Consider the following 21,108-nt stretch of genomic DNA (forward strand, 5'->3'; position numbering starts at 1 on the left):
AAACCATCATTCTTAGCAAACTATCACAAGAACAGAAAACCAAACACCGCATGTTCTCACTCATAGATGGGAATTGAACAATGAGATCACTTGGACTCGGGAAGGGGAACATCACACACCGGGGCCTATCATGGGAAGGGGGGAGGGGGGAGGGATTGCATTGGGAGTTATACCTGATGTAAATGACGAGTTGATGGGTGCTGACCAGTTGATGGGTGCAGCACAGCAACATGGCACAAGTATACATATGTAACAAACCTGCACGTTATGCACATGTACCCTAGAACTTAAAGTATAATAATAATAATAAATAAACAAATTTAAAAAAGAAAAAAAAGAAAAAAAAATCACTTCTTCCTCTTTCCTAAGAGATGAAAAACATGTTCTCTTCACTGATTATAGGCACTGCAAAGTTCATCTTACTACAATCAAAATTTATCTCCAAGTCCTACTTTGGGGCACATTATTAGCTTCTCACCTTTTCAAAAAATTTTAATTAATGAATTAAAATTATATACATTGGGGGGGTACTATGTGCAATTTTAATATAAGTATGTCATCATATCAGCACTAACACTAGCAGCTGGATTTCTATAAAGGTCATCTTTTATAAAGAAACACTATTTCTAATCACTTCAGGAGTTATCTGTGTACAATGAAATTAGATAAAGCTAAATGGATATACGGAGCCTGGGCAAACAGCTACACTCACTCAGTAGCACACTGAGTCCTATGACATCAAACATACCTGGATTGTACGTGTACACACTGGATTGACGCCCTATACACATGATTGTAACACAGATAATCTGGGTCATTTGTAAGTAGTCAAAATTGTAAATAAACTCACAAATACCAACAGTCTACAGTAATTTTATGTGTTAAGTCTCTATAAGCAGTAAAAACAAGCTACTATGAGAGCGCAGAGGAAGGACTGATTAATTCTGCTGAGAAGTATCTGAGAAAGTGTCACAGAAGTGTTGACAATTAAGCCAGGCCTAGAAAAATGACTAGAATTTTACCAGTTGAGGAAAGAAGAAAGGGCATCTCAAACAGTAGGGTCAGAATAGACAAAGGTGAAAAGACATAAAATGCACAGAGTATCTTGATGCTGGCAAAAAATCTGATATACTGGAGTAGGGAGAGTCTAGACTAGAAGGAAAAAGAGCAGCAGAAGTTTCTGAGTAGCAGTTTCTTTATTGCAATTTAAATTGTCAAACACTGAGAAAATCCTTTTCAATCATTAGCTCTCACAATTTTCCATATACAACTAAGCTTTTAGGCAGTATTTTGCTTTTATGTCTTATACTTTTCTATCAATCCTGGATTAAAATAATACCTGAACTTGGTTATAATGTGTAACTTGAATCATATAACAGGGTTTGGCTGAGAGTAAATTAATTCAGTAATAGAACTAACAGCCTACATCCACCACACCAAAAATACAAAAGTCTTAAAATTAAACTACACTAAGGTACAACTGTAAATTGAATTCCTTGTTATTCCTGGTCTAACATAAAGCTACATTTTCAATGTAACATAGTTAAACTAATTCTAAACTGCTTAATTCAGAAGAATATTATTTCAAGCTTTTACAGGTGACTTTAGACTCAAATTCATCTTGATACTGTGTTATTTTCAAAACAGTAAAGAATTTTCAAAAGAGTAAAGACCTTGAATATGAAAACAGTTCATTTTTCTCGCATAAACGCAATACAAATTTGGTTCACTATTAATAATTAATAAGATCGCTTTAGGCTTAAAGAGATAAGACACTATTGAGATCTAATAATGAACATCAGGGGATCTGAAAATAACTCTCTCCAGGGGCCAGAAACTCAGGGAAATAAATGCCACCATAGTCTTTCCACGTGTGTTAGCCCCATAACTAGAAGAAATCTATCCATTGATAAAACATTGATAAAACATCTAAGACAAAAAAAAAAAAAAAATCACTACAACATGTCTCCCTTTTCCCTTTCTAAAACATCACTTCGGTTATATGTATTTGGAAATCTTCCCTCGTCTAAAATTACTACAATAGAGAAGTCATTGAAGAAATATCCAGGGCCGGGCGCGGTGGCTCAAGCCTGTAATCCCAGCACTTTGGGAGGCCGAGGCGGGTGGATCACGAGGTCAGGAGATCGAGACCATCCTGGCTAACATGGTGACACCCCGTCTCTACTAAAAATACAAAAAACTAGCCGGGCGTGGTGGCGGGCGCCTGTAGTCCCAGCTACTCGGAGGCTGAGGCAGGAGAATGGCGCGAACCTGGGAGGCGGAGCTTGCAGTGAGCCGAGATCGCGCCACTGCACTCCAGCCTGGGTGACACAGCGCGAGACTCCGTCTCAAAAAAAAAAAAAAGAAATATCCAGTGGCCACTTTTTAAAGTCTTTAGAAATACATTCAGTTTAAAGAACCTCCAATATTACTTTTTATAAAGGAATAAAAGAACTCCAGAATAAATTCTTAACCACATATGATTTCAATTATAATTAAATCATAAACTACAAAACAGTGAACAGTCAGATATGCTAAAAAGGAAGGAATTACATAAAAAACTACTGAGGATATTTCAAAAGGACAGAAGAGCCAGCTCAAAGAAACTCCCTCTGGTCAAATCTGTGACAATTTGAGCAACAAAATACTACTACTAATAAATTACAACCCAATGAATAATACAGGAATCCATGACTCCATACCACTATAAATAATTAATGAAGTAAATGGGGCAGAAAGAAAAGCTCTTTCTTACAGAATACCAACTTCCAAATGCAGAAGAAATTATGGAATAGAAGAATCATTTGGCAACTACCACAGCAGTGGCTGTCAACAATGGAGTCATCAATCTGAGTAGTGGTTTGATGAAAAACAAGATATTCGTGTAATCTTGTTATTTCCCCATAAAATACAAATCAAAGAAGAAAATGATGATTCAGAGAGGAGAAATCTGTCAGAAAAGAGCCTGACCAGACAATCAAAGTTAACGTTCCAGGAGGAGTGGCTTTGTAAGCCCTATGATGTGCTGCAAAGATCATGTCTGCGGTATTCCTACCAAGAAAGCATGACCTCAGTCTGGTCATAGAATAAATATCAGATGGCCCCGGCTGAGAGTCAACCCTCAGAATATAAGCCAGGTCTTCTACAAAACTTCCAAGGATACAAAAGATATGGAAAGACAGAAAATATTCTGAACCAGAGAAGACCAAAAAAGATAGGATAGATGATTACAGTACAGTTTCCTACATGGATTGCAACTGGTAAAATTTGAATGGGGTCTATGATCTGGGTGGAATACTGTTATCAATGCTAACTTCCAGACTTGGAGGGTTGATCATGGTTGGATAGGAATGTTCTTGTTTCTGAAAAATACAATGACATATATAGAGGTAAGAGGGCACCATACCAATGACTTCTCAAATGGTTTCAAAAAGATTAGTGATAACAGATACGTGCAGGAGTCAGGGGAGGTAGATATATGTTAATATTGGGAAAATCTGGATAAGGGTAGAGATGGGAGTTTTCTGTATTGTATTTGAAACTTCTGTAAGTTTGAAATTATTTCACAGTAATTTTTTTTTTTTTACTTTTAGCCCTACAACTTGAATTAAACAAAAAGCAAGTAGCTTGTTGCTGGAATTCAGTTTGTCTAAGGTAGGAACCCTTTCTACAAAGACATGAACAAATATAGTCTTATCTGAAAATATTAATAAAACTTCACCTATCATTTCATGTACTAAGTATAGGAGATGTGGCAGGATGTTGAATTAAGTGAATACAGCACTGGGAATAAGGAAACAAATTAGCTAGCTGGCTTTTAATTTTATATAGATAATTTCACTCCTTGGAATTAAGTTTCCTCATTTCTAAAACAGGTTAAATGAGATTACCATTAGCAACAAAACAAACTCAGTGTTAAGGGGTCTGGGTACAAATGTATTCTCTCTTATCAGCTGATAATGAAATGCATAACTAAACTGAGGCCATGGTAGTTTTAAATACAGCATTTGTAAAACAAACAACAAGAAATAGCTGAGGGTCCCAAATGCTGAGGGACTACCGATCTTTGTAGAAAAAGACAGTTACCACTGTATAATTATGTATAGTAAATATAGGAATTGGCCGGACACAGTGGCTCATGCCTATAATCCTTTGGGAGGCCAAGGTGGGTGGATCACTTCAGGTCAGGAGTTCAAGACCAGCCTGGCCAACACAGTGAAACTCTGTCTCTATTAAAAATACAAAACTTCGCGGGGCGTGGTGGCGTGCGCCTGTAATCTCAGCTACTCAGAAGGTTGAGGTGGGAGAATCGCTTGAACCCAGGAGGTGGAGGTCGCAGTGAGATGAGATCATGCCACTGTACTCCAGTCTGGGTGACAAAACGAAATCCTGTCTCAAAAAATAAATAAAATAAAATAAAATAAAATAAAATACAAATATAAGAATTAAAATAATTGTATTAAAAAATATATCTATGGCAGATTGAAGAAATAACCTACTGGGCTTGGCAATGCCTTTCAAATTTAAAGATTCCATCTTGTTCAAACATCTTGTCTTTTACTATTAATATATATAGCTTTATTTATATTTAATAGTTACTGAATAACAAAACTCAAAGCAATAATGCTGAACATAATCAGGGCTTTAAATATATGCACAGCTCTTATTTTGGTCTTAGCTTTTGATTTATTGTATTTAAGATAATCATAATAGCCAATATATATTAAAGCTAGCATTGGAAGGTAGTAGATGCATGAATCCTTTAGCTAAGCAGTTGAAAATTACCTCTAAAGACTGGCAAAAGGGCTGTAAAACAGCTGTGATCAACAGGTATTGAGCTAAGTGTAGGGTACAATAAGGGCTGGCAAAACTTTTTCTATAAAGGGCCAGAGAGTAAATATTGCAGATTTTGTGGGTCACATACTGTATGTTTCTGTCACATATTATTGTGTGTGGATATTTTTTAACAACCTTTAAAAATCTAAAAACTAGTCCTAGCTCAAGAACCTTACAAACACAGGCTGAGGACCATATCTGGTCCATAGGCCATGGTTTGCCCCCTGATATAAAATAACAAGGTCAAAACAATTCAGTTGATGAAAAGAGGGAAGCTGAGTACAGTGGCTCACCCTTATAATCACAACACTTTGAGAGGCTGAGGCAGGTGAACTACTTAAGCCTAGAACTTTAAAACCAACCTGGGCAACATAGTGAGATTCCATCTCTACAAAAAAATTAAAAAAAAAAAAAAAAAAATAGCTGAGCATGGTGACATATGCCTGTAGTCCCAGATACTCAGGAGGCTGAGGTGGGAGGATCACTTGAGCCTGGGAGGTCAAGGCTGCAGTGAGTCATGATCGCACCACTGCACTCCAGCCTGGGTGACAGAGCAAGACCTTGTCTCAATAAATAAATAAATAAAAAGACTATTTTATACACATTTGAAGGCAAACAAAGGCTATTACAAATTAAATACAAAGATGCACCAAATGCAAGAAGAGATAAAGAAAAAATTATAGTAGATATGCAAATATTGTAAGAAAAATGACATTAAAAATAAAATTAAGATTACATACTCTGGCGTATACACCGGTAACCAATAGACTAGTCTTCCACCCAACACGAGGGTCTCAGCTGCGAAGTTTAACAGGTCAAGAAACATATCACTCAGATGATAACTCAAGGAAACAGGAACATGGCTTCCTGGACTACACAAAAGAAACAAAATTTCAAAATCAGTGAACAATTTTAAGAATGCTAAGTTATCAGGGAAGCTACATGCTTCTTCTCAAAGTAGTAACACATCATATTTAAATTTCACTTACCATTTTTCTATCCCCTTTGGTATCTCCTTCTGTGAACCTGTTCTTCTTGTAGATTCTCTGATACCATATGGAGCTACACAGAAAACAAAGGTAACACAGATAGTCAAAAGTCACCAAATCACTGATCAAGGACAAAGAGCCATGTTGCCTTCAAACGTGACACCCTGAGAAGAACACAGCATCACCGATGCACAAATCCAACTGAAAATGTACAACATAAAGACTTGGGGGAGGAGCAACTGTCTTCTTAAAATATGTCAACATCATAAAAGTCATTGAGAAAAGCTGTGGAAGTGTTACAAATTAGAGGCCTAAAAGATATCATTACTAAATGCAATACCTGACCCTAGAGTAGATCCTGTCCTAAAGGGAAAATATATGCCATAAAAGCTATTACTGAGTCAATTGACAAAACTGAATGGCAAACTGTAGATGAAAGTGTTTTATCAATTTACTGAAATTGGTAACTGTATTTTTACCAAGAGGCTATCTTTATTCTTAGTAAATACACATTGAAGTATAGGAGTAATAGGCCACAATGTATACCACTTACTCTCAAATTGATCAGAAAAAAAAAAAAATGTATTTTATATAAGTAAACACAGAGTGGGAGAGCAAATAATAAAGCAAACTGTTACCTTTTAAAAATCACCAAATTTTCATAAAGTATATTCACACTGAAACCATAATGCCTTGATAACTTTTCTTTTGTTACATTTGAAAAAAATCTAAGTTAGCAAAGAAGTAAAGAGAGCTGAGATAGAAGGGCTCAATTTTGCCACTATTTACAGATTTACTGTCAAATACTATATAGAAAAGGCAGACCTATTCTTAGATAGCCTGCCTAAAAAACTCACGACCTCATGAGGCATGGGAAAATAAATTTTCATGCACATTCCTGAAGCTCAGTGGGTTCACAGGCCCAGTGGTTCCACAGAACCCCAAATTTCTTGTAATGCTAGAAAGGAGACGCCAGTGAAAACAGGCAGTACAAAAACACAAATGCTTACACATAGAGAAATGTGTGATATCCGAAACTCTGTTCTTCAAAATTTGACACCATAATTGCAAATGACATTTGAGCTCCAGTTGGTATAATAATAACCAATTATAGTCAATACAAAAACAAATACTAAATATATGCCTCAAAAAAATAAGCTGAAGGGAAAAATGGGTGACAAGTTAATATAAAAGGATATAAAAGTGGATGGCAAGTCAATATATTTGTTTAGAAAAACAAAACAGTAAACCTTTAACAATGTAGTTAAGTATGTAATCCACTCTACCTTCCTAAGTTTCTCCTTGCAAGATGAGGAAGCTGGGGATGGATGGGAGAAACACTGACAAGTTGGCATTTTGTGCATGTGTTGGTAAATTTTACTAATACTACTCCTACTTTTGTATAAAAATAAACTTACGATCAGTAATGATTGCATCAAAATATGTGCCCTTCCTCCAGGAAGGTTTAGATGCATCTGAAACCAGGACATCAAGGTAATACTTCTCTAAACCATATTGACGAAGATTGGCCCTAATGTTTTCATCTGGTCCTCTCCATTTCTGGTTTTTCCTAGTAGCCTTTCCTGAAAGGAAAGAAAAAAGAAGAGAGAAAGTATTAAACAGAGTATTCTTATTTCCTGTCATGTAGAAAAAGTAATGTTTTAACTCAATGAAACTTACATTTATTCAAAATTTGCTTTCATTTAAAATCTTGATTTTATGTATACAAGTAGTTACTTTAATTTCAACAGTAAAATGTACTCATGTCTAACTTATCTTGCTCTGTCAACTTTCAAGTAAAACTGCCCTAAAACATTCATTCGATATTTTCAAGTATGAAGATTTTTGTAGTTAAGAGTGAGTTAAAGAGAATATGGTTCCTTTCTTCCAGCAGTAAACAGTCCTGTGTAGAGATAGTATGAATCAGATAAATGAAACAGAAAAGAAGAGAGTGAACTTGGGAAATGCCGCAGTCGTGACCATGGAGAAGGGAGGCAAAATGGAGACGTTGCTAGTGAAAGTTAAAGTAGGAGTGGATGGAAGGCTGAAGAAGCTCGTAAGTTCCTTGTATAGGAGACATGATAGTTTAGGATGATGACACCAGTGATTAATATCGGAGAAACCAGGAAGAAAAACAAGCTTTAGTAAAAAGATGAGATTCATTTGAGATATACCAATCTTGGTGTACCTTGTGGTACCTGCACAACATTCAGAAAAAGATACGCAGTTGAAGACATGCAGCAGGCAGTTGAAGGCCAGAATATACAGACTTGGGAGTTATCAGTATATAATCTTAAACTGACTCCATAAGGCTGAATAACATTCTTTTTGTTCACTTAGGAGGTAGTTACATGTTTGCTCTATAATTATTCTTATAAAATCAAAAGAAGAACAACATAATTCTGAAAAACATGCATTGTGACAAGAGAAGTGGTCAAAAATAGGTAGATGCCTGGAAAAAAAACAATCAATAAACAGAAATCAAAGAAAATTGCAGGGCCTCAAGTAGACTGAGAAGAAACAAAAAAGTGAAAGTACCACCTGCCGAGACCCATCTCAAGGAAACCAAGAGCGGCTGTATGAAGGTCAACACTGTCAAATGCTATAAATCTGTGGCCTTTGTAAGCGTTTTCAGCAGAATGATAGGCACAAAAGCTGGAAAATAATGGCCAGAAAAGAGTGAAAGATGAAGAAGAGAAGACAACAAGTTACAGTAGTTTTTCAAGAAGCATTCTGGCAAACAGAAGAGGAAAACAAAGTGGTAGCTAGAGAGCCTCTACAGATTTGCTAAAAAAGTTTTATACTTTTAAAACAGGACAAATTTCAGAATATTTTAGGATAAAGTAAGAGTTCAGAACAATAGGAAACAGAAGCATACCTAAGACTACCTTGGATATGCTCTAAGGAAACTCTACCTCAATCAGAATTCTATCCCAGCAGACTGAAGGTTACAACGTAAGTTTCCAAACATAACTTTAATAAATAAAAATTCAAGTAAATTATATAAGACAATTTCCTTAAAAGAAATATACTGCTTCTACTAAAAGCAAATTGGAATAATTCTTAACACTTTTTAAAACTAATTTCAGATAAAGAATATCTTTTTCTTGCTAGCCCATTTATACCTAATAAATTAGAACTCATTTTCCTAATAAGTATTACTAAATTCTTTACAGTCAAGGTAGGAAAAAAGACAGGTCATCAGCACAAGATATCAAATTACTTCCTCAAAAGAAAATAAAGCATAATAAATGCTCACCAATACAGTAACTTACAGTGGGTGAGGAAAAGGAAAAGAGTATTACAAGGGCTGATCCCAGTTACTATAAAGAAATACCAACATAAACACAAACCATCTCAAAATCGCCAATCAAATAACATGTTTAATAACATTAAGCTATAAGGAAATATTTTTTCAGTTTGAATCAATTCCATCCAATCACACATCATTATTGAAGCTTCTAGAGTTTAAAATATTTTCCATAATTACCTGAAAGGTAAAGCAAATGACTGTTTCAAGTACCCTCAGTTCAAGGCAGATTCTTTAAAGTTACTTTAAAGAGGTTTTGGTCAGTTATGAGATTAGAAACATAAATAGTACCTCGAAGACTAGTTATCAATCCAGTATACACTCAATGTATGATTAGTGAATAATTTTGGTGATAATCTTTAAATGAGTGGTGATAACCTTAACCAAATATGTTTCATTATCATGCATATTTATTAATAATAACTAATAAATTATAGCTCTGGACTGGTCACTGGGTAATCACTTTCCTGCACTTCCTTAAAACCCTCTGAGAGCAGGACTTTTTCTCATTCGTCTTCGTGTTCCCCCAGGAAATCACTCTGTACACACTGGATTACTTCATAAAAGTAGATACCCAATGAAGTCTTATAAAAACAAGTAAAATTATATCACAATTTTGTATCTGAAGATTAAAATAATGCCATCTAAAACTACAGTTGACCCTCGAGCAACATGGGGGGTTAGGGGTGCCAACTCCTCGCACAGTCAAAAATATGCATACATCTTTTGACTCCCCCAAAACTTAACTACTAATAGCCAACTGTTATACTTACTTTACTTAGTAAAAATAGATTTACTATTCATGAAGTGGAAGTGGATCATCATAAAGGGCTTCATCCTCATCATCTTCATGCTGAGTAGGCTGAGGAGGAAGAGGAAGTGGAGGGATTGGTCTTGTTGTTTCAGGAGTGGCAGAGATGGAAAGAAATCTGAGTATAAGTGGACCTGTTCAATTCAAACTTGTGTTCTTCCAGGGTCAACTGTATTTTTAAAGGTACATTTGGTACCACAGCAATGACTATAACACTGTTATAATCTCTACTCACCCAAGCCATGAACTGTGTTGTAGTCTATGTCTGTCCCATATACATATGCACCAAAATGAGCAGATGCTATCAGGAGGCCACCTGAAAAATCACACAATTTTGACCTGTTAACCAGCAAGTCCCAAACTCCTGTTCATTCCTATTTAACTTCATCCAGTCTTAGAAACTAGCTGCAGGCAGAGTATCCTAGAATGACATTGGTCATAACATATTTAGTAAGCCTCAGGACTGAAAAAACAAACCCCTAAGCTATATTCACTAAACTGGTTACGAAATTGATGTATACCTTGGCATCATTATTTTAAACAGCACTATTTTATCTTTTTTTTTTTTTTTTGGTCAAAATAATGTATATTGAGACATTTTCATCTTATTTTGAGAGCTGTACACAAAAGCATTTTGCTCCTTTCTTAAAAATGAGCATATAAGACTGTTTACACAAAGAGCTGGCAATAAATAGAATAAATTCTGACAACTAGGCTCGATTCCCACTGAAGTCAGAGTTTCAGACAAATAAAGAGGGCATAATTAATACGTGAGACATTAGTTCTTACAGAAATTAAAAGGTTAGGACATATTTTAATTTTTGTAAGAATTATCTATTTTAATATAGTTACTCCTGTAACCAATCAAGTAATTATCTCATTTTAAACCGTAAATATAAATTTCTCAATAACAGTTATCAAACATGCACAAAATAATTAATAAACTTATTAGTGCTGTGACCAAAGTAAGAACAACTGTCCCAACACAATCTGACTAGTCAAAGTAATGTGACAGATGTGACCAGCTCATGCATGAAGAGAAATCTTAATAAAGGTTAAATAATGGAACTCTTTAAAATAAAAGGTAATAGTATTTTTAAATTAAGAAAAAAATTGTACAAAATTAACTAAACTTTTAATAATTGTACTTTTAATTAAACTTCACTTTTTTTAATCATTCGAATTAAAATGCTTTTAGTGCTTGGGTAAGTCTTATCTAGCTATACTCTAGGAAGGCCTGCTAGTCAAGCTGAAATCATAAATATATTCTTAGACTACAAAATATGCACAGACTTGGACAAGGGTAAAAAAAACTAGGGCTCTTTTCCTTATATCCTTTTGAGATGTAATCTCTGCAACTAAGATGGGTAGTGCCTCTCGAGGGTCAAGATCCATAAATTAATGGTGTGCCTTCCATAGCCATTTAAAACAGTCTGGTAGCATGGAGTTAAAAATACTTTGTTCATGAAAATATTATAACTGACCAGTTCCTATTGGAACCCATGAAGAATAGAAATGAAAGACTAAAAGTACAGCAGAAACCAAAACCTAGGTCCTCTCATACTAACTACAAAAAGCATTTATATGAGAGGGAAGGTTAAAAAGTCCTTGTAATTCTTACTCTGGAAATGGAACACTCCATATTTAGAAAAGGCAGCATAAGTGATGACTTGGAATATTCACAAAGTCAGTTCACCCAAATTACAAGGAATTACTACAATTCTGCCAATTAAGGCAGATACTCACCTAGAAGAACTAGTTGTCAAAGGGAACAGAAAAGCTTTCCTGTGCTTCCTTAAACAGAACCTTATCCATTTGGTTACAGTGAATTTTGAGAAGACCCAATTTACAAGTACACTGCTGAAAGGAGATGAATAATCTGTTAGACTGCATCTGATACTTAACTTCGTGCCTTTTAAGCTTTTATTTTTTTAAAATAAAATCATAATAAATTAGCTTATCTGAACTGGTCACTGGGTAATCATTGGTAGTCATCTAGTTGTTCTTTTGATTAAATTGAAGCACTTTTTACATTTAGTTATACCTCAGTTGGAGTTTTTTGAGGGGGTATTTTGGTGGAAGAAGGGGTGCTAAAAAAAAGTGAAGTGTCAAGGAGGCAAGTAACATGACTCACCCATTTCTTTTTATGTTACCAAAAGTAAAAATACTGCATGTGTGATCTATGCTAGCAACTCGGTGTTTCAATTTCTCATTACTTAAATAGTAATAAGCACTTTAAGGGTAGGGTAATATCTTACAAGCAAAATAATACAATAAGAATCTAATTTATTCCATGATGTAAAAACTAATTCATGATTTTCATCTTTAGAGAACTGGAAAGCTTTGCAAATGTGGAGAAATGAGAGACTGGGTTTTGGTTTTGCTGAGAGAAAAAAAGAAAGAAAAATGGCAGTATTATTGCATCTATTTTATCTTTTTTTAAAAAAAGAATTCTACTTAAATAAATTAAACTAGCAGGCTGAGCAAAAGAATATGGCTAGGCAATGGGATTCCTATTAGACAAACCATGAGATTCCAGGAAAAGGGGACTACAAAGGGTAATGAGAAAAAATGGGAAAGAGAATATTATACAAACCTACAGAGATCCATTATCTCACTCTCCTAACCTTCTCTTTTTCTCCCCATTTTTTCTTCCCAGAACCAGGATAGTCAGTTCCCTAACACCTGGTTTCTGTGTCCACTATTTTGCAATGATAAAACTTCAAAAGGAGCTACACTCCTTTCCCTTCGACCTACGGGTCATCTGAAGGTAGACATGGCCAAGGAGTACACATTAGTCTCCTTGGTGAATTCTCATCACTGGAAGAGCTGACTCACTTGACAGAGGGGATGAGAGGGAATCAGATCTATTGCTGCAGAGCTCTGTGCTACCTAAAGCAACTGGCATACACTTGCACATATTCTTTTAATTATAAACAAAGAATTAGACATTTATAATTTTCCCTTGCCTGCTGCTATAACCTGCCAACAGTTGCAAATTATTAGTATATTGGAAATTAGCCAAAAAGAGTACTAGAAAATAAGTTTATGGTCAAACTCTTTATCATCACCATTTAATATTAGCTACATCTAACATCTTTCACCAAAAAGGCATCTAAAATCTTATCAAAATAATAATTAAAAAGTAATAATGATAACCATTACAGTTCACTGAATGTCTACCATGTGTCAGGTGACTTCCTAGAAATATTATATATACATATAGACTCAATCCTCACAATATATTAGTATTACCATTTTACAAATGATAGAAGTGAAACCCAGACAAGTTAAGAATCTTGCCCAGAGTCACATACTAATTGGTAAAAAGATTTAAACTTTGCTCTATTTATTCTTTTCTTTATATCATACTACCTCCTTTGGGATTAGCACCAATTAAAGTAAAAACATATTCACTCACTAATTAGATAAACAAAAGCAAAATATGCTACTAAACAAATTATATTAAGTAAAGAAGCTACACACTCTGTTAATAAGAGTGTTATATATGCCATTCACAAGTCTTGTACTGTATCACAGACAGGACTGTGCCATTAATAGTTATTCAATAAATTCATGCTGATCATTCCTTTAGCCAAACTCTCATGAGAACAGTAGCACTTCCTAACAACTAAGAGCTGACACAATGCTATATCTCTTCCCCTTTGGGAAAGCAGAGACACACACAAAATTTAAAAAAAAAAAAAATTTACTGAAATGAAAACGAATGTATTTGTTAAAATAGAAAGAAAAGTGTGTTTCTGCCACCCATAATGTCATTCGAAACAACAGTAGCAAACAGTCTAAAAGAAACAAGGAAAAGTATTTAGGCATGAAAAGATTATTTTTCTCCTTTCAGTCTCCCAGAAGCTTTCTGCCCTACTCTATATCCCTGAGAAAAATCACAAACCATGAGTAGTAAGTGGGCAATACATTTGGGAAACTACATACATTTCAATTTTGTACCTTTAAAATAAAAAGGGGATTAGACATGTGAATTTTTTTAAAAAGCTATTTAAAAGGCAACCAAAAGAAAAATATCAACAATTTGTGTTTTGTGAAAACTATGGCCATGGAGGAGGGCACAGAGCTACATATTTCTCCAGTCCTTCAGAAGGTACTACCCATTGATAAGGCAAAAGGCCCAAGAGAGGACAAACTGTGCTTAAGACCTGTGTCTATTCACAATTATTGGTTATTATGTTTCAAAACAAAAGTGCCAAAAATTGACTGATGTCCTAAAGCTATACTTAAACTGCAAACACAAATTATGAAAATATATTTTAGCAGTACATTTGCAAAGATTCTCCTCTCATTTCCTATTAATTGTCCTATATGAACAGTCAGACGTTCCCAATATACTACCCACTGTGAGGAGCTGCCCTAAAGCAAACAGGGGCAGGTCTCCTTGATCCTCGACATACTACGAATGGTCCACATATTGACAGCTCTGAAGATAATTTCAAAATCTAGCCTCATCTACTCAACAAAAAAATATTACCCATACTGGCAACCATATTTTTTAACTCTGTGGTCTAGTCTATGTATGTATATATATTAATCATTTTGTACATGTATATATCTAAAAGAATTATTCTCAATTGACAGAAAAAGTTTTTAAAGTCCAAGAATAAGATTAAGAATAAAAGCTTTAGCATTTGGAAAAAGATAAATTAAATCCATTCTTCACATCATACGAGAGAATAATCTCCAAATGAACCAGAGATCTAAAACGAAAAAATGTAAAACTACAAAAGTACTAGAAGAAAACACAAATGAATTCCTGTATAACTTGAGTGTGGGGAAAGCTTTTGCATGGCAAAAATCAATGAGTAGCAAAGTCAAAAGATAAATGACAAGCTAAGGGAAAATACTGCAACATACGTCACAGAAACAGAGGGGGAGTGTGAGGGGGTTGTATCCCAAGCTTACAAAGGACCTTGAAAAATGAGGGGGAAAGAGACCAAAACTGCTATCAAAAAATGTGCAAAAGACAAAAAAAAGACAAATCAAAAAAAGTCATAATGGCCCTTAAAATATAAAAAGTTGTGACACTTCATGCATAACCATAGAAATATAAATTAACACTACACTGAGATACCATTTTTCACCCAACAGAACAGGCAAAACTTCAAAAGCTTGAAAATACACTCTGCTGGTGAGATTGTAGAAAAACAGGGACTCTCCTACAACTGTTGGTAGGAATCCAAAATAGTATAATGGAGACAAATTTGGCAACATCTAATGAAACTGCATATGCATACACTCTTCAACCCAGAAATCCTATTTGTAAGAATTTACCCTAGGACAGGCAGGTCCAATCTTTTGGCTTTCCTGGGCCACATTGGAAGAAGAATTGTCTTGGGCTGTACCTAAAATACACTAAGACTAATGATGGCTGATGAGCTTTAAAAAAATTGCAAAAATTCTCATACTGTTTTAAGAAACTTTACAAGTTTGTGTCAGGCCACATTCAAAGCCATCTGGGCCGCATGTTGTCCATGGGCTGCGGGTTGGACAAGCTTGCCCTGGAGCTACATCTCCAACATTACAAAGGTTAGTCATTATAAGCATTATTTGTAACTGTAAAATACTGAAAACTACCAATGTCCAACTATAGGAGATTGTTTGAATAAATTACAGTACATACACTCATGGAGCAAAACTAAAAAAGAATAAAGATAAGCTCCATGAACTGACAGGAAGTGATTTCCAGGAAATACCACTAAGTGAAAAAAGCAAAGTTAAAACCAACATACACAGTATGATACCTTTTGTGTAACAAGGCACCGAAAATAAGAAAATGTATATATATCTGCTTATCATTACAAAATAAAAAAACAGGAAGAATCAACTAGAAAACAATGAAGTTAGTCACCTAGGATAGGTGGGAGAATAGGCTGGAAGTGTTATAAAAGTAAAGTGACACCTCTCTGAGTACCACTTCTTGTGTAGTTCTGACTTCTGGAAGCAAGTTCATCTCATACATATTTGAAAATAAAAGTAAATCAACAAGGAGTAGGGGATGGGAGATAAAAACTTAAAACAGAGGGCAAACTGGAACAAATGAACCCAAATGAATTTTAAATGAAAAGGGAAAAAGCAGGCACAGTACTTGACTTTACTGCCCCTTACGGTAAGTAACCGAAAACACATCCTGAACTCTTATTCACAGGATTTTTTTAAGTGGCATAAGCAAAACAACTGTGAAACCATTTCAGATATAGAAATGAGAAAAAGAGTCAATGTGTTGATGTAGATAGGAACCAGGGTTCTCACTGTGGTAGAAGGTGCATATAAACAACAGAATAGGGTAATCAAAAAGAAATCTGTAAGGACTGACTGCAATTTGTAGTATATGTGCAAATACAGTGTCTAAAATATGTATATGCCTGTGTATGTGCATACACACAGTATATAATATATACCTGTATATTTGCACATGCACTTACATGCATATTGTGTATATATGCACATATATTTTCTAGTTTGTCCACTGAAAGGATCTATAATCCAGATTTCATCTCCCTGCTAAAAGAAACAAAAATTCCTTGGAGAAATTACTGATACCAGAGCTTCAACAAATAGAAGAGAAAGGAAGGAAGTACTCCAAAGAAAAAAGGATATGAACATGTCACAAAGACAGATTCAATGTGAAAGAGCTCTGACTGGGCAAATCACAATTTGAGGAATAAAAGTAATTGATTTTTAAAAAATAAGTAATTTTTTTAAAAAGTAATTTTTTAAAAAAAGCATTTTATTTAAAAAAGTAATTTTATTAAAAAAATAAATGAAAATTAAGAAATATAATGAATTACAGACCATCGGGGTTAAAAAGAACCCACTAGTTCATATTCATAACAAATAGAAAAACAAATACATGGAAGAGAGGAAAGGGCTTTTGCTTACAGCAGAATAATGAACATTGACTTGTAACTGTGGAGGGAGAGCTGGAGTTGGAAAATCACACCTTTGAAACCATCAAAGTAAAGACTGGTTCAGGAAAGAATTATCAATGGCTACTAAACCTGACGACCTGAATGGTGAGGGGAAATTTGGATAAGGAATAGAATACTACATGGTCTTAATGTGTCTCTCCACAGATTGCTTAATAGCAAGAAAAAAATAAAATAAAATAAAACCACCAGTAATTCTGTTTATGATTATGAATGGAAAAAATCAAACACAACCTAGACCAGATGATCAAAATTACCAACACCAATGCAGGGCAGAATGCCATCATGCACACAGCCCTGAGAAGGCCACGAAAATCACTGATATAGTGGTCCAGTTGGGAGTGTATAACCTAATCCTAATCTTGAGGAGACATCAAACAACCCAAAATGAGAAAAAATTTAAATAAAAAATAAAGGGAAGAGAAATAGCATCTTGAAAAGTGCAAATTTCACAAAAGAAAAAAAACTTTGGCTGTGTTCCAAATCAAAGACATCAAAGAAATATTAACAACAAAATATAATACCTGATCCTAGCCAGGAAGGGGGAAAGGATGCTGTCAAAAATATTAATATTACTGGGCCAACTGGCAAGACTGGAATATGAACATCCAAGTACTATATTAATACATCTATTAACATTGAAAACAGTACCGTGGTTATGTAGGAGAATATATCCTTATTCTTGAGAAATAATTACTTGAAGGGTAAAGGGATGTGATGGATACAACTTTCAAATGATGCAGGAAAGAAAATATTATGTTAAATATAAACAAATAGAACAAATGATAAAGCAAATGAGGCCAAATGTTAACAACAGCTTAAACTAAGTTAAGGATACATGGATGTTCTTTGTTCTACTTTCATTCTTGTAGCTTTTCTGAAAGTTTGATATTATTTCCAATAAAAAGTTTAAAATTTGGGGTGAGTTACTTAGGATAATGAGAGTGGGTAAGAAAAGAATAATATAGAGTATGCTGAGGGTAGGTGATATGGAGAAACTGGCAGAGAAGAAAGACTCGCCAGTGAATTAACTCAACAATAAACAGAGAAAGTCATTCCATCAATTAGAAATTGATTCACCTTCATACTACTTCTTCCTAAGCATATGTGGTCATATTCCTTAAGTTAGTACATGGTGTAATCACTGGTTGGCAGATCCTAATGCAGAGAGAGGCAGCTCGAAGTTAAGGGCATGAGCTCTGGAGTTGGACTGCTTGAGTTTGAATCCTATGAAACCAATATACTGTATAACCTTGGCCAGTTCACTTCACCTTTCTCTCTGCCATAATTTCCTCAAGCAAATGTTTAAAGTATTTCCATGTTAGTTGTTGTAAGAATTAAACTAGATAGTAGCATCAGAGTGCAAACTATAGTACCTGATACATTTGCTATTCAATAAATGTTAGCTCTGCATCATCACTGCCCAAGGGGAAAGATGGCTACAGGGATAGGCTCCAACCACAAACTGAGCCATAATGAGTTTGGCCAAACAAATATAAATACAAGTATTTGCTGGGTATGGGCAAGATCAAGCAAAATTGAGTGGAAGTAGGAAAAAGTCTACACAGAGTCAGATGAAGTAAACTTGGAGTTTTAGGACTTCCATAAAAAATTATCCCAATCGTGCACAAAAAACCAAGGTCACTGCCAGAGCGACCAGGCTATCTAGCCCATTGATACTTTGACACTTTTCTTATTTTCACACTTACTTATAAACCTCCACAAACCAACTCAAAGATGGGATATATTAACTATTTTTCTCCATCCACATATACAGTTACGAATTTAAACATGGACGAATATATTTTTTTGATCTTGTCATTCAAGTTTTCTTTCACCAAGAGTTTTCCTATTTAAATAAACTATACAGCTTTACAACATTTCTACAATGTATGGTATTGAAAGTTTTTCTGCTACAAAAAAATTAGATGGATGCTCCCCCCCTAGTAGTTTATCTGGAATAAAACCCATACAATTCTATCAGCATCATCTTTGAAGTGGCAAAGTGTTAAATACTAGCTATTATACAAGTACGTGGTTGTCTCTTGGCCATTATCCAAACACAATTAAACGATGATCCATTTACTCTTTTAGCAAAAATATTACCATGACCTTCATTAACATAAATAAGCAACATCTCTACACTAGCTTAAAAGTTAAATAAAAATACCTGTTCCAACAAATGGATCAAAGACAATATCATTTTCTTTCACTTTTCCATGGTTAGCCATAATGAATGACAAACCAGCATCCATACTTGTATTTCCAATAAAGTGCCTCTTTTTGACACTGTATGACTCAATAAGCTCTCTCTGTCCATCTGCAATCTAAATCAGAGATATTTCTCATGTTAGTACAGCCATACAGAACGGACTTAAGATAATCACTCGCAATAAGACCATTGTATTTTGCTGATAAGAACTTCTTTCCACTTATTACTGCTCCAGTTTCTTTAAAATAATGTAATTGAGGTAGTTATGAACAAAATCTTTTATTGCTTAATGTCATTCCATTTATTTTGTCTTTTCAAAACAAGTATGAACTGCATTTGAATGCAATTATTCCAGAGGTAGGTGTTAAGGTATGCCCATTTCTTTGTTCTCCTACATAACAATAATCTCTACCATAAGTCACAGCTTCCACTCACAGCTTCCAATCACCCACTTAAAGCCTCAGAGAAGTTGGCAGAACTGCTTTCCAGTAATTCCATTTCTTTTGGAATGGAAGGCCCAGATTGGAAATCTCCACAAATGAGATTCCTCAACTACCACAGCACTCTGTGTTTTCTCTGCTTTATTAAAACAAACAAACAAAAACCAACAAACAAAAAAGCCCAGATGTTCTGGGAAGTCTTGCTTTAACATTTCCAGGTATACCACCTCCTCCCTATATCTAACAAGCCCCTTGCACTTCATTTAAGAATCTCTGGGAAAACACAAAACAAAACATAATCACATACTCCTCACCAATTTTAATCCATTCAGTAGTTCTGACCTTTAGCTGCTTTAAATTTCTACATATGAGTCAACAAAAGGCCTAATATGTAGTTTTCAAAAAAACAAACTGACATAGGTAGAAAGAACACTTGCTCACCCATCTACCAAAATAAATATTATGTGGATTCTCAGGGATGCGGTTTGGGTCCAAACCATAATCCTCCAAAACAGAGAATACATGTTGCGGTTTCTTTAAATTCACTTTTCCTTCAAATGGCAGAAATTCAAGTGCCTAAAAAACAAAAGAAATGCTAATGTCTTATAATAATTTACTATGAAAAATGGTACTTATCTAATAACATTACCTTGTAAGCCTGGAGTCAACATTAAATAAAACATGAAAAGCACTTAGCACACAATGTGGTACAAAATAAACACTTCACAGACATTAGGTATTCCTATATATCAACAATGGCTAGACTGCATTCATCATGTAGGGTTTTTGTTTTGCTAAATTTACTTACATCTATCCGCTTGATTTTCTCTTCTTGTGTCAATGTCTTATTAAAAGTGTGAATCTTTATTTTGTATGTAGAGTCCGAATGTAGAAATGGAACCTAAAATAAAAGGAAATCAGTTTTTTGAGCATTTTAATTATACAGAATCTGCATGCATGCCTATGTAAAACCACATTTTACTACGCACCATCTTCTCCACAGGGTAATTTTTAAGAGAACTGTACAGCTCCTCAGGAGATTGTCCATGACCCCATAGTTCAAATATAGACCTAGGAAATAAATGATTGGTACTAACCTCAGTAAAGAACTTAGTTCACACAATAATACGTACAGTCATTTTACTAGTTCTTTATGCACACTCCACTGATTATTGCCTATGTTTTGCAAAGTATAAATGAAAATTATGTATCCTGGAAACAAATACAACTTAAGCCCAAACCACACACAGAAGTTAAACTTGACATGGAAAGAAGGATTTTCAATAATTCAGGATATTTTCTAAGTTTTCACATTTTTAGTCTAGAACAAATGATACAGTAAAATCAGTTATTTTAGATAAATGTGTAAAAAGCTGCAGAAAAGTCAATTATTCCCAATGTCTTCTCCATAATACAAAAAGACTAATGACCAAATAAAAATGTTATTAACATTTAGCTGGCCAGGCATAGTGGTTAATGCCTGTAATCCCAGCACTTTGGGAGGCCAAGGTGGGTGGATCACTGGAGCCCAGGAGTTCAAGACCAGCCTGGGCA

At 34.8% G+C, this 21,108-nt stretch overlaps 1 protein-coding gene across 7 annotated transcripts in view; it reads right to left on the minus strand.

Moving 5' to 3' along the window:
- Positions 1-21,108, minus strand: part of TRMT11 (tRNA methyltransferase 11 homolog) — a 196,688-nt gene that overhangs the window by 162,958 nt on the left and 12,622 nt on the right. For 6 of the 7 annotated variants that reach the window (XM_021937911.2, XM_009206153.3, XM_017958352.3 and 3 more), the window contains exons 4-11: positions 20,544-20,625; positions 20,363-20,455; positions 19,996-20,130; positions 19,073-19,229; positions 10,182-10,262; positions 7,244-7,408; positions 5,826-5,898; positions 5,577-5,708 (exon numbers count right to left, since the gene is read on the minus strand). In XM_021937911.2, the coding sequence (XP_021793603.1) occupies positions 5,577-5,708; positions 5,826-5,898; positions 7,244-7,408; positions 10,182-10,262; positions 19,073-19,229; positions 19,996-20,130; positions 20,363-20,455; positions 20,544-20,625 (918 nt within the window). The remainder of the gene's footprint in view (positions 1-5,576; positions 5,709-5,825; positions 5,899-7,243; positions 7,409-10,181; positions 10,263-19,072; positions 19,230-19,995; positions 20,131-20,362; positions 20,456-20,543; positions 20,626-21,108) is intronic. The other variant, XM_021937912.1, reaches the window with a different exon arrangement.

Source organism: Papio anubis, chromosome 6 (genome assembly GCF_008728515.1).
Source record: "Papio anubis isolate 15944 chromosome 6, Panubis1.0, whole genome shotgun sequence".
Taxonomy (NCBI): domain Eukaryota; kingdom Metazoa; phylum Chordata; class Mammalia; order Primates; family Cercopithecidae; genus Papio; species Papio anubis.